General features: G+C 36.4%; 1 protein-coding gene and 1 long non-coding RNA gene across 2 annotated transcripts in view; one reads left to right on the plus strand and one right to left on the minus strand.

Annotated features, from left to right (window-relative positions):
• The window catches only part of LOC116569136, a 29369-nt gene extending 18579 nt beyond the window's left edge, over positions 1 to 10790 (minus strand). Inside the window, exon 1 of the long non-coding RNA XR_004276864.1 lies at positions 10734 to 10790. This is a non-coding gene — a long non-coding RNA (uncharacterized LOC116569136). The remainder of the gene's footprint in view (positions 1 to 10733) is intronic.
• Positions 10791 to 10847: 57 nt separating this feature from the next.
• Positions 10848 to 12382, plus strand: SMIM30 (small integral membrane protein 30). Its single transcript, XM_032305156.1, has 3 exons — positions 10848 to 10930; positions 11298 to 11399; positions 11851 to 12382. The coding sequence occupies exon 3, from the start codon at positions 11896 to 11898 to the stop codon at positions 12073 to 12075; it is 180 nt and encodes a 59-aa protein (XP_032161047.1). The 5' UTR covers positions 10848 to 10930; positions 11298 to 11399; positions 11851 to 11895; the 3' UTR covers positions 12076 to 12382.
• Positions 12383 to 14517: the final 2135 nt, after the last annotated feature.

Genomic DNA, 14517 nt, shown 5'->3' on the forward strand with positions numbered 1-14517 from the left:
GATCATTCTGACTGACGTCAGGAAGCATTTTGTAGGTATTCCATAATGAGTCTGTTTTCAGGACACATCATAATACCTTGCCTAATTTTATATCTTGATCCTCAGACTATAAACCTTTGCTAGTTTAAATAAAATATATAGAACCCATTTTTTATCTGTTCACTTTAGCCTACATGATCATTTATGAAATAGTATCAGTTATACTGGCTAATGAAAATATGAATAATAGTAACAATACATCATGTATATTATGTACTATAAATGTTAACAAATTATTAACAAAGGTTTCCTTTACAGAAATAGAAAAATAGTCCATTTTTCCTTCCATTTTGAAAGAAAGAAAGAAATACTAAGAATAATGCTTTCAGAAAGATAAATAGCAGTGTCTCAGAGACTTGAAACAAACCCGTGTAATAAGTACCAGACAACTAGCATAAGACTTGGGGGTCATGGGAGGAGGATATAAGAGAATCAGAGAATATAAGGTTCAGAGAAAACCTTCAAGGACATCCACTAAGCCAATCATCCTTTTGAAGTCTGAATCCTCTCTACAACATCATGCCAAGTATTCATTAAGCCAACCTATTCTGATCAAGAAGAGTTCACTGCTCACTGAGGCAGCCAATTCCCTCTTAGAACATTAGAAGGCTTTTCCTTATATTGAGCTAAAACTTGTCTCTGTATCACTTTCACCTACTGACCATCTTGCAGAAGTCCAGTTCTTTTCTTTTAGTATCTCTCCTATGGAATGAATCATCAAAAACAGTAGTTAACCTTCACTGTGTCTTCTCATTTATATCCCATAGTTTTTCAACTATGTTCTTCAACTTACAATTCTAGTCTTATCACAGTCCTGGTTAAAATCCAGTTTGTTAACGTTTCTCTGAAAATGGAGAATCTGGGATTGCTTGGGTGGTTCAGTTGGTTAAGTGTCTGCCTTCAGTTTAGGTCATGATCCCAGGGTCCTGGGATCAAGACCCACATTGGGCTCCTTGCACAGCAAGGACCCTGCTTCTCCCTCTGCCTGCTGCCTCTGCATGTGCTGCCTCTGTCTGTCTCTCTCTCTCTCTCTGACAAATAATATAAATAAAATCTTAAAAAAAAAAAAGAAAGAAGGAAAGTACAGATTCCATAAAAGAACATCATATTGCCAAGTATGGCCTAAACTGGAAAGAGCAAAGCAGAACATATATTCCCCATTCTAGGTACTACACATCTATTTCTGCAATCCAAGATTATCCTCAGTTTTCATAGCTATGTCACACATGCTGATTCAAACTGGTCTTTATGTTGACTAAACTATAAAGTTTTAGTTGTTAATTTACTCCATATATATTTATGGAGTGCTACAAAAGAATATTATAATATTAGGGACAGTAAGAAAAATCAGTGAGATATAACTGAAACACATAAGACCCTGGGCCCAAGCCCCAGTTTATCCAGATGTAGCTGTGTGGCAAGAATACTACTTAGAGCAACTCAATTTTCCTAACAGAGTAACTATCTTGTTTGCTGGTCTCAATCCCAAAGCATATGGATGGGCCTTCAGCCAGCAATTTAGAAATACCAGCACTCCAGGTTATCTAGCTCCTTTCCAATTACCTACTGAGAGAAGAAATGTTTAGGGAAAATAGGTCCAAGGCCTTATAAACTCAATCCTTGGTTAATGTTGAATCGCCAGAAAGCTACATATTAGCAACCCCACACAACACCCCTCTGATCACCTTCAGTGAGTTGCATTTAATGCTTTGTCCTAATCTTTGACAGAAGATTGTTGTAAGATGTAACCATGTGAAACTCACAACTACAATGGTTGTGTTTTAAAATTGAGGATATTGTCCATTTTATGTCTCAGAATCCCTTTTACTCTTTGTTTTTTTTCTGAGGAATGGGATATTTCTACATTTCTAAAGGTAGAAATAATCAGAATGGTTTTATACATTTTTTAAAATAAGTTTTTGAGAAAGATCATTCTAAAAGAAATGAGGAAAAATGTTATTTGATATATGCACAAGAAGCTAGAAATATTTGTATTTTCTGTTTCATCAATAACTGAAAAGGGGTCCATGAGAGTAAGACAGATAATTCTCATTCTCATTCTCTATAAGTGACTCTTAATCTCACAAAACAAACTGAGGGTTGCTGGGGGGAGGGGGGTTGGGAGAAGGGGGGTGGGGTTATGGACATTGGGGAGGGTATGTGCTATGGTGAGTGCTGTGAAGTGTGTAAACCTGGCAATTCACAGACCTGTACCCCTGGGGATAAAAATATATTATATGTTTATAAGAAATAAAAATTTAAAAAAATATTTATTGTTAATTAAGCTAAAGATTTTTCAATTGTCTTTATGTTTCCTCTTCCCAAATAATCAGCCTCAGTAATTTATTTTCCCCAGTGAAAAAGATTCTAAGATCAGATGATCCTAAAAACTATCTTGAGAACTTGTTTTAAAAATTTATATTTTTACATAAACTCACTGTGTAACTGGGAAGTGGACCACAGAACACATTTTGAGGACACTCTTCCAGGACCGATTTTTGGATCACTTTAATTAACTCTACCACTCATCCCTGGGCTCTCTGCTGTCTCTCTAGATCCCTTTTAAAGCCTGGTGGCCAAAGGTAAGTAAAATATTCTTACCTAGGGTCCTACTAAAGCACAGCAGATAAAAGGATTATGTCCCTGCTCTTATATAGCACACCACATTCAGTTTTATACATTCTAGTGTTGATAGGCATGCTCACAAAAGCAGGGCTTCGCTATGACTGTCAGATTGAGGTCAGCCACTTATTTTGACTCCCCTGAGAAATGAGAGCTTAAAATGCATGAGAACAGGTCCAAATCACAATCAAATGAAACTGTGAATAGCATTGCATTGGGCTTTTTCCTCAACTGAACCAGTTGCAATCATTTTTTTTAAATAACTTATTCTACTTTTAAAATAAAGAATTTTCCCTTGAAGAGAAAATCTGCCAACCTCCTTGAATAAAATAACATCCAGAAAGTAAGATTACTTTGTGATAATTTTTATGAAGAATTTTAATTCTAATAATACTATTTATGGACTTCTTCAGAGAAGTAGCCGTTGGTATAATGGACTCACAGAATAGATTTATAAACAATCATAATATTATAGGCATAAAGAAACTTTATTTGTTGCTCTCTAGCTCACCATTTCATAGAGAGATAAATCATTCCATGACACAATGATGATGTTATTGTTGTTATTGATGTTATACCATAAAGCTCTCCACCTGGACCATCTATATGATTTAGGAAAAAAAAAAAAAAAAAACAGATTTAAAACTAAAAATATCTGAGGAGTTTGAAGCAGCGGGGGGTGGGAGGTTGGGGGAACCAGGTGGTGGGTATTAGAGAAGGCACAGCTTGCATGGAGCACTGGGTGTGGTGCAAAAACAAGGAATACTGTTATGCTGAAAATAAAAAAATAAAATAAACAATGACTCTTGGAACAATAAAAAAATAAAATTTAATTTAAAAAAAAAAAAAGAAGAGCATCCAACTCTTGTTCTCAGGGTCATGAGTTTAAGCCCCATGATAAGTGTAGAGATTATTTAAATAAATAAACTTAAAAAAAAATAACTAAAAGTGACCAATCACAATATGTCAACTGAAAGTTCATAACAAATATCTTCATAATATGTTCAGATACTCATTCAAGTTTCCAAGCTCAGTTTAAAGTCACCACCTCCTAACTATTCCTTACTATAAAAATTCCAGCCCTTTATTCTATCATGTATAAATTGACTCTAGAAAAAAGGCATTATCAAATGAACAAATTGAGATATCTAAAGAAGAAATTCAGGGTCTGAAAAATGAGTGATTTACTCAGAAAATTTCCAGATGTAAATTTTATAAATTTCCAGATTCAAGGGAAATCAAGCTAAGACCAATTGGGGCATAATTCATTCTCTTATGTTATTTGCATTTTCTATCTGTAATTTTTAATTTTATGCTGTTTCTATATGCTGTTTCCAGTTACTAGCTCTTAATCATAATGAACACCTGGTCTATACAGAGGAATTAATATTTCCTTATGAACTGCATATACTAAATTGTTAATAACTTCTCTATACTTTGACAGTGACTAGTTTAAGTTTCTGACCTGTAAGCAAAGATTTTCAAAAGCTTCTTTTCATTCTCTTCTCTTTCTTTTTGAGTTCTATACATTATATGGACTTCAGTAGTTTTATGATAGTTGAGATTTGCTAACACATCACAATCTATATTCTCTGACATATCATATCTGTACCTATCAGTAAGTGTGCTTCTCAGCCTGAGTTAGACATACTTCAATAAAAAAAAAAACTTTTGCATACATATTTATTTAAACTAAGTCAAAATCAATTGACAAATTAGGTAAATAATGGTCCTCACTCATTCACCAAGCTAGGGCCTAGAGAAGAATATACAAACACCAACAACTCCTCAATGACTCACCATAGTTAGGTTTCCTAAGCAACACTAGAGCACCTTATTTCAAAGAAAATTAAAATGGTGTTTGATCCTGTGGACATTTTCCATATAAAAGCATATAGGTTTTTACATCAACTATACTTTAATTACAAATTTTTTAGGGCCACCTAGGTGGCTCACTTGGTTAAGTGTCTGACCCTTGATTTCAGCTCAGGTCATGATCTCAGGGCTGCAAGATGGATCCACGCCCAGCATGGATTGTACCCAAGATTCTCTCTGCCCCTTTCCCTTTGGTCCTCTTCCCCTTTCTCTTTCTCTCTCTCTCTTTCTCTTTCTATTTTCTATCCCACTCTCTCTCTTCCCCCACCCCATAAAAAATTTTTTTAAGCACATGAGCAATGATTAATAGTACAGACTATGTCAGATTTCCTAGGTCCATATCCTGACTCTACCACTCACTACTTACATAACCTTGGATAAATTACTTAGCAATGTCTCAATTTGCTAAGTAAGATGTGAGGGCCACATCTGTAATGGGCTCTAGATGGTGCCTGGAACCATGTCAACAGTGACAATTGCAGCTTGCCCAAATACCTCTGAAAGATGCTGGTATCAGTTTAGCCTCAGCAGGTATTTTTTCCTGCAGTGGCTGCACAGCTCTTGAAAGTACAGCCTCTCCCATCCTGTTAGCCTAATGATTAGTTAGCTCTAATGTAATGATCCCAGTGATAAATGTCCTATTATAAATGGGAAATACTGACCTGCTCTGGGTTGGTCTTTTTAAATTGTGAAGCTCCAATAAAATGTCTCTATTCACCTGGCTTGGCTCAATTACTAATGAGAAACGCTGGATTTTTATGAATTCCCTGACACACACACTGCAAAACCCCAATTTCAGCCCATTGTGCTTCTTCTGATGAATACCAGAAGTGTCTTAATTCAGGGCCTACCAATGACTCACTTCTAATCTTTATCAGCAGAACCATTTTTCCATTCTTCTCTGAAACCATTTCTTGGTAACAACTGACTTGGTAAATTTTGCCCTCTACCACTCAGATAAGTGACTAAAATAATGTTCTTTGTCTCTGAATATTATTGGCTATCTGTGTTATCTATTTTAGTGAAGGGTGGTATAGGCTTAGCTCCTCTTGAACTGAAAAACTAAATTCTGGATTTTATAACCCTAGATACTTAATGCTAAAGGGGAACTATATAGAAGCCTGCAGGAGCATTCAGACAGCTTGAGGGAGAAAATGGAATATGGTAATGCTTCAGAAGAATTGTGGTTCATGTGGCTTCCAAATATATTCACAAGGAGAACTTCTTGCTGGCAGATGCTGGGCACAGAAGAAGCTGTTCATCTCTCTAGCACTGCTAAGGAAATGATGGTCTCTTCTAGAAAAGGGACTGCATACATGCAATATGGCAGTTATTGTCCTGCTCTATGACCTAGACAAAATATCTACATCTGAATTATAGCTAGATAACAATAGTTCATTAGGATGGTTTTTTGGCATATAAAAAAATCAAAAAGTAAGTTTGGGTCAAAGGAGTGGAAGAGATTATTATATGTATTGAATTCCAGAAATTAATCCCTGCCTCTACATCATTTAATACTAGTAACCCCTGGGTCGACATTTCTAATTACAGTGTATCTCATAAACTAATGAAAACCATTTATAATGACCTTTGACTTATAAGTCAAACTTTAAAAAGAAACAATCATGTTTGTTTGTTTGTTTGTTTGTTTGTTTTTGTAAGCTATTTGACAAAATAAATAGCCCTTTCATCTGTGGAGTACAAGCAAACAAGTTCTAAGTAAGGCTTACAAGAAGAATAATATTTGTCTTTTTCAGACAGGGAACCTTACTGAAGCCAAGTGAGTAAGGTAAAAATCTTAGTACCATGTTCAACCACTGTGTGAAGTGCCATCTCTCAAGCATAATATAAAAGAATTTCTATCTGTCCTACAAGACCTGCAATTAATCAACCATAACAACCTTTCAAAAGTAATACATTCCTCTTGAGTCCAGAGTCTCAATTATTATAATTCCCTTTTAGCAAAGCTTCTAATACTGCCTTTTACTTTGGTGCAGTTTATGGGGAAAGCAGTGCAGAGTTACAGATCAGCTACTGTAATTAGAAACAGAATTCAAAAGGCATTAAGAGCACTTGTTTGTTGTTGGGTTTTGTTGAGGTTATCCAAGAGATCATTCAAGCCAAATGATTCACCTATATTTAGGCCCTCTTAACCATTTTTTTCTAAATTTCTTGGACTCAATATAATGAATTAATGATGTACCACCAGCTAGGTGGAGAATATGTTTTAAACATAAATATAACCCCAAATAAATATGAAATAGTTAAATAGAAAAGGCCATCAAGGCAACAACTGGATGCTTTTTTATCACAACTACCACAGATTTAGAGTTTGGAGACTGTTTCTTGTTAGCCCTCAACCCAAAGCCTAGGGTGCCTAAAATGTGCCTGCATCCAACGTTTCCACAAGCATTTGTTATTTACTATGCAGAAGAACACATTCACAATGGAGAGAAACCACACCCTAAAGACTTCATATTACAGGGATTTGATTAAAAGCAACCAGTAGCAAATTAGGGGCACCTGGGTGGCTCAGTAGGTTAAGCCTCTGCCTTCAGCTCAGGTCATGACCTCAGGGTCCTGGGATGGAGTCCCAGGAGTCCCTCCTGCTCAGCAGGGAGCCCGCTTTCCCCCCTGTCTCTGCCTGCCTCTCTGCCTCTCTCTCTCTCTCTCTCTCTCTGTCAAATAAATAAATAAAATCATTAAAAAAAAGTAGCAAATTAAATGGTTAATATTCAATGAAGGCTTACTATATGCCAGCTACTAATTCCAGGAACTAGTTCATTTAATCCTCCTACTATATATAACAAGTAGATACTATTAAACCCAATTTTATAGATAGGTAAGCTGAGTGTTATAAAGTTTTAGAATTGTCATACAGCTAGTAAGCAGCAGAGGTAGAATTCTGATCAAGCAGTCTAACCCAGAAGCCCTAACTTTTAACCAGTAGCCAGAGATTTAGAAATACAATTAAAGGGGGAGTTGAGGAGTATTGCTCTCTGGTCACTTTTTCAGTCATTTTAAAAATATTTCTTTAATCTTCTCACAACATATTTTGTAAAAGGAAACTGAGCCTCAGAGAGAGTAAATAAATACCCAAATCCACAAAGCTACCAAGGGAAAAAACTAATATTCCTTACACTATATCATACTAGCTCTCTGTAGCTTAAAGACTAAGATGAGTGGCAGATATAAAAGCAGAAATCTCATTTCAATCCACATATCAGGGTTGCTATAAGAAAATGACCAGTGGAACCTGTCTGGTAGAGCGGCTAACAGGAAAAAGAAAAGAATATGTAAATAACACAAAACATAAAACCAGTATATTTAAAGGAAGAGGATCTAAATTATGAAGACCCTGCAGTGTTAGAGTGTTTGTATATATGTTTGTGTGTGTATATACACATACACCCATGTGTGCAAACTCTTTGCTGTTCGGTTTTATTCCATTCTCAACTATACCCTTCATTTTGTTCATGAAATCTGGAGTGTTTCTCAGCTAGGGACAGTATCTACAACCAAAGAGTATTTAGCAATGTGTGAGGGCAGCTGTGAGGCCAGTCCTTGTGCCTGGGAGATCCTACTGGCATCTAGTGGGCATGGGCTAGGGATGCTAAACATCCTGAAGTATTGTGTCTGCACAATAAAGCACTTTCTCACCAAAAATGTCAATATTGCTCATCCAATATTAAGAAGTATTTAAAGTGAACCTTTCCAATACTGTTAAGGAAAAAACACGTGATCCAGGTAGACTTAATCTACTTTTGTTGTCAAAATCCTGATGCTTCAAGTGGATAGAGGAGCTAAGTAGGGACATTATAGACAGCTTCCTAAACAAAGTATGTTCTTGTTTTAGATGCTACTATATCTTATAGGTACATAAATGTAAATTCTTGTTAATAATACTATGGTTAAATATGTAAGAGCAAATTTTGAATGAAGACTCAAAGTAAGCTCAGTCTAGATCATCAGGTATTTTCATACTTGGCCCAAAAGCCAATCCTACAAATAAGGTAGTTTCTACCATGAACACTATAAAGGTAAGTAAATATTAATTAAATTGTAGTCTTATATTAATGTTCATTCATTCACAAAATACCTTCTAAGTACCTATCATGCTAGACACTGTTCTAGTAGCTAGGAACTCAGTATGAATGAAGCAGGAATATTTCTTGTCCTTTATGGAATTTTCAGTTTACTGTATTTGTTTACCCACTACACATATATACAAATACATAAATAATATAATCTCAGTGATAGACTCTATGAAGAAAAAGTAAGGCAAGAAAGTGGATAGACTGTAACGAGAGAGATATCTTTTGTGAGGTACTCAGGGAAGAAGGTGACATCTAAGCAGAACCTTGAGAAAACAGCCATTAAAATGTCCGTAGGAAAAGTATTACTGGCAGAGACAACAAGAAGGGCAAATTCAATAGGAAACAACAAAATTTGCATGTTTAAGAAATAGCAAACAGGTGAATGTGATTAGAATTGAATGGGCATAGAAGAGTGATGGACTGGTATCAGAGAAGCAGAGAGGCCAGAATGTATAGAGCTTTGTGAGTTTAGATAAAGAGTCTGGACTTCAGTTTAATATGTTGAAACTGGATAGTTTTAAGCAAAGGAATACGTGATTAATTTTTTTAATCACGAGGGTAGTTAAGAAAAAGCTGAGAACTAGTATACCATACAGCTTGGATACTAGGCCTGGGATAAGGCGCACGAAATCATATACAGCAATACATTTATTAAATTGTCTGTATGGGGTGAGTGCTAGTTAGAGAAAGCTAATCAACTTTATTTTAAAACTACTTGGGCCCAAAACACTTCTGCACAAACTTCTGACACTCTGTTTCAGATGATTCGGATCATTAATTGACATCTTATTATTTTAAAGAAAAAGCATTCTACCCTCCACAGACTCTTCAAACTTCAAACCACCATCTTCAATGTTGACGCACTTAGAAACAAGCCTATAATAACACTAACTTTAAAGCAGTCTCTGCTGACTTTAGCTAACTGAAATATACATAAAGGGGAAAATAAAATCCAAAAAATGTTCACACTAAAATACAAGATAATATTTTGTAATATATTTCAAATCTACTTGATTGGAAAGGCAGAAAACTAAAAGCTCAAAGCAAATGAGGCAAAGACAGACGTTTGTTAAAACAATCAAATTTAGAGAAGCAACGCTAACAATATTATGGTGTAGTTGGCCTCAGACTTCCAACACGCAAGAGACTTTGGTTTGGTTTATTTGGTACTTCTTTGTCTCATGTTGTTGGCACGTGTATTTATTCAAATAATTACGATTAGCCAACTTTACTGCTGGGTGCCTGTTAGGATACAAGAATGTAAACCTTTGCTGTCAGTCTAGAGAGATTAGTAACATTTATGAAAAAAGATAAGGTACGAGATATGGGCACTGAGCCGAGTGCATCTGCTCTGAGACTGACTGATTCTGACAGGGCGGTGACTTTATCCTTAACCTACATCACTAATAACTTACTATCTGAGGCTGCTAAATAAATTGTCGAATCAGTACATGGGAGTACAGAAAGCTAGGTGTGACTAGAAGTTTCATTTAAGGACTGCACAGATATTGGAGTTCAGGGGTGCCTTTCAGAAAAGGTTGACTCACATAGGCAAATAATTCACTTATGACTTAAAAGTAGTAATTTCACATCTTTTCATAAATATTTGGGGGCAACTAGTGTGGTATCATAAAGACATGATTGAGAAGAAATCACTAAGTGTACCAAACAGACACTGCACTCTTGAGGTAATGGGAATTCCCCTAACTCCAGAACCCAAAAAAAAAAAGATCTTCCTACAAACCATTTTTCCTGAACTTTGTGTTTCCCTACAAATGGTCTTAATATTTTTTTCAAAACCTTTAATTAAACGTGTTTTCCCCATTGCTTAAAGGGAATGAACAAAACGTCACAAGGCACATTTGGAAGATGGTGACAGGGGATTCCCTGCTCCAGAACGTTGGAAGCCGCTAGTTTAAAACGGTCTGAAACGGATGGCTGTCCTCGGGTGGTATCTTCCGCGGCTGTGTCATTTCAGTCGAAAAAAAGACATAACTATTTGTGTCGCTTAAAACCTTAAATAGGGGAAAAGCCACTTGCTGTCATTTCTTTATCTCATTTTTGAGAGAGCGTTTGTACAAATACACTAAACCACTTTACCGGTAAAATGTTGGCGTGAGGAAGCCTCTCAGGCTGGTTCCTCCTCGTCCCCCGCGCAGCCTGCCCGTCACTCTCTCAGCCAGTTACAGGGGAGCGCGCCGGCGCATCCCGTGAGTCGACCGCAGCGGGGATTGTGGGAAGTGTAGTTTGGAGACCCCGCCCTCTTCGCCATTCCTCTAATGGCTGCTTCCGGGAAGGTAATGTAGGAACTCGTCTCCAAAGGATACTTAAGATTGCTTCAGTGTATTTGTAGAACAGGGTTAATATTTGCACCTCGCCGGGACAAAGCAGAGATTCTTTTTAAAATCTTAATCTCAAGTCCTGGCACGAACTTGTCTCGGGGTTTGATTTATTTTTAGATTTTCCTGGGCGGGCGAACTGACCAACTTTAAATCTAGTTCCCCTGCTTGAACAAACTGTTTTCTGTAGTTTTCTGTAGACATTCCTCTCTCTTCCCTACGACCTCTTCGCTCTGCACTGACTATGGCTGTCTCTTTAATAATAATAATGCTGATGATGGTGATGGTGAATAATTCTTAAATCCTACCCTCTTCTGATTAATAGGCACTGTCACGTGAAGCCTCTTAGCCTCAGCGATCCGGCACTCCAGGAAGGAACGATTTCGAATCAGAGAGGATTATACGTAAATTTTTTTTTCTTTTTTTGGTAAGTTTTACTAATTCCCCACAACTTCACAGACTTACATGTTGGCGTGACTTTTGCCAGATTTGTCTGCATTTCCTGGATGGGATAAATCCTAAGGAAATGTAATTTTTACTCACAGGGATATTTTAAATTTCCGAGTGTCTTGCAGGTTTTCTCTTTGTTCTTAATATGTTCTGTTCAGTTTGCTTAGTTGAGTCACACGGTGTCGGCATGAAAGAGTGTGGAAAAATTGCTGGAGTCAAGGAATTAACATGGAAAGAAGATGAGCCTCAAATGACCATCCTTAAATACCTTTTATAAACTTAACCTATTTTTTCTACCATAAAATGAGAATATGGGTCAGAAACTTAAATTTAAAAGGTGTGCGGATTGTTATTTATGTATTCATACTGTCATTTGAAAAGGTGGGAATTTTTAATGATTCCTTTTTGTTTCTTCGTTTGATTTCCAGAAACCTTCAGTCCTCGAGATCCACATACCTGAAGATCCCAACATCATGACCTCAGTTTCAACACAGTTGCTCTTGGTCCTCATTTCACTGCTTTTGGTGCTGCCAGTTGTTGAAGCCGTAGAAGCTGGAGATGCAATCGCTCTCTTGCTAGGGGTGGCTCTCAGCATTACAGGCATTTGTGCTTGTTTGGGGGTATATGCACGAAAGAGGAATGGACAGATGTGATTGTGATGGGCCTTCTGCATCGAACCTTGCCTGGAAAACCTTTGTGTTACTGAGGTTAAAAACTGAGCTTTAAAGTCTAAAAGTTCCCAAGAAACATGGTATTTTCACATTCTTGTCTCCCTGCAAATGGGAACAAATTAATATATGTTAAATGGGGGGGAAAAAACCCACAAAAAAATAGTGCACTGAAAAAAAGCAGTCTATAATTCATATATGTTAGTTAAAGGGTCAAAGAAGTCAGATGATTGAAATTTACACATTATTTCTTAGTTTCTCAGAATTCTTAAAGTGCATGAAGTAGGAACAAGGAAACCCTTGCCCAGAATCCTAGGAAACTGCTAGTTCCTCCATCATTGAGGAGTCTTCTTCATATTTTTATTAGATTTTTGTTTTGTTAATTCCCAACTTAATATTGTATTTAGAAATCAAATACAGTCAGAAATTAAAATTTTTATTTCTTTGGTGGAGAAGGTAATAAAAATGTATTCAGTGTATCTGATGTTGAAATTTAGAGAATATTTAATGTAAAAAAATACTTTATATTGACATTGAAATGGGGAAGAGATTTAATGTTACAAAAACAACCTTTATATTAACTGAATAATATCTCCATGATGAGAAGTACTATATTAAATATAAACTGTTATGTTTTAAGTTAATGTGTGGTGTTCATTTCTGTTTATTTCAGGTTGTTTTTATCTTTGTATGGACTTTTATGCCAGCTAAGTGGCAGTGCCTTACCTAAAGTGATCACACTAGCTTATAGTAACACTGTCAGTGATAAATGAGAAATGGGCAGTTTCAAGGTAGAAGTCCCTGATAGAGAATTCACAGATACAGAAGGAAAAGGTAATAGCCTACACTGATTGACACCCTAACCAGATGAAACATACCATCTCTGATCTCAGAATGTCCCAAACTAGCAATACCATCTGCGGACTTGTCCAAAATGTAGAATCTCTGACCCCTTCCAGACCATTTGGATCATAATCTGCATTTGTTTCAAGAGCCCAGGGTAATTTGTGTTTATTTTCAAGTTTAAGAAGACTTTTTTACACTGTTTGAACTCAGTCACCTGAAGGACTTGAAAAAATTTTCAGATTCCCAAACCTTTCTCCTAGTTGCATTGTGGTAATTTTAAGTTGGGGCCTGGAATTCTATGTTTAACAGAAGACCCTCATGATTCTTTTGATTCTGTAGATATAAACCAGCAGAGAATAGTCTGAGTAAATCAGACTATATGAGGGTCCTACTGAAAGCGGGCAATCAAGTTTTTTACTCAAATAGTGCATTATCCAATCTCTAGCTCTCCAGGTGACATTGGGAGTCTTAATTTTGATTGAAGAACAGGCAGCAGCAACCTAAAATTCTGTTTATAGTGCGGTCCTGCAGATGAGCCCACCTGGCTTGCATGAAGGGGTTGGGTAGAGGGTACAATAAGTGAGGGACAGCTATACAAACGGAAACTGAATAGATCTGTTTTTGTTGTAGCTGTTTTATTTTTTCACAAGAGAATGCACTAACATTTTTTTGTTCAGATAAGTTGACAGTTACACATTGTGTAATTAGTAGAACTTAATTTTATATGCCCCCCCTTTTTTTTGAAAGATGGAAAAAGGAAAGCAGATTGTAGAATAGTTTGTCTTAGCTCATAAACCAGCCCATTCATACTGGCATAGAGAGGCTGCTCCTTCTTCCTTATACATCTGAACTTTTTCATTGGCATTGGGAGAAATAAAACTTAAAGCACACTCTAAATCACAGTGCATTAGTCAGGTACTATTTTTAAAATGATCGAAATAAGGCTACAGGCAAACATTCTTTAATGAATGATGTATTTCCTGAAGTGCCTAGAAGGAACTAGAAAACTGCCATTTTCTTATTTTTCCCTTAAAAGTAGAGAATTATCATGAGGTAGTATTCAGGAATTTTGACAGATAGGTTGAGGAATACCTTCTCTATTTTTATGTTCTTTTTTACCTAGGTTGCATTATATGGTTTATCCTTTCTGTTCTGAAAAGAAGAGAAACTTAACAGTGGCTCTTAACCTTTTTAGGGTCACCAGCTCCTTTGAGAATCTGATGAAAACTGATCCTTTCCATGGAAAAATGCACATACATGCTGGGATTTTTAGATTAATTTCAAGTAGCTCACAGAGCTGAAGCCCAGGAAGAAATCCCGAATTTAAAATTTCTGTGCTTGTCTTTTTTTTTCTTTTTTTTTTTCTTTTTTTTTGAGGTTCTTCCAAATTCTGGAATTTCTTGATTTGCTCTGATGGATAACATCTGCTGTGGAGCAGTTATAGGAGGAATGAGATTGACACATGTCCCTCAAGTTCCAGCATAATTCACAGATGTCTGGTAAATGCTCTGTACATGTTAGCTCAGTTAAGTTCACTTACAAAGACAAAAGACTAATAATTGAAATCAACAAGAAGTGCTG

Source organism: Mustela erminea, chromosome 11, assembly GCF_009829155.1.
Source record: "Mustela erminea isolate mMusErm1 chromosome 11, mMusErm1.Pri, whole genome shotgun sequence".
NCBI lineage: Eukaryota > Metazoa > Chordata > Mammalia > Carnivora > Mustelidae > Mustela > Mustela erminea.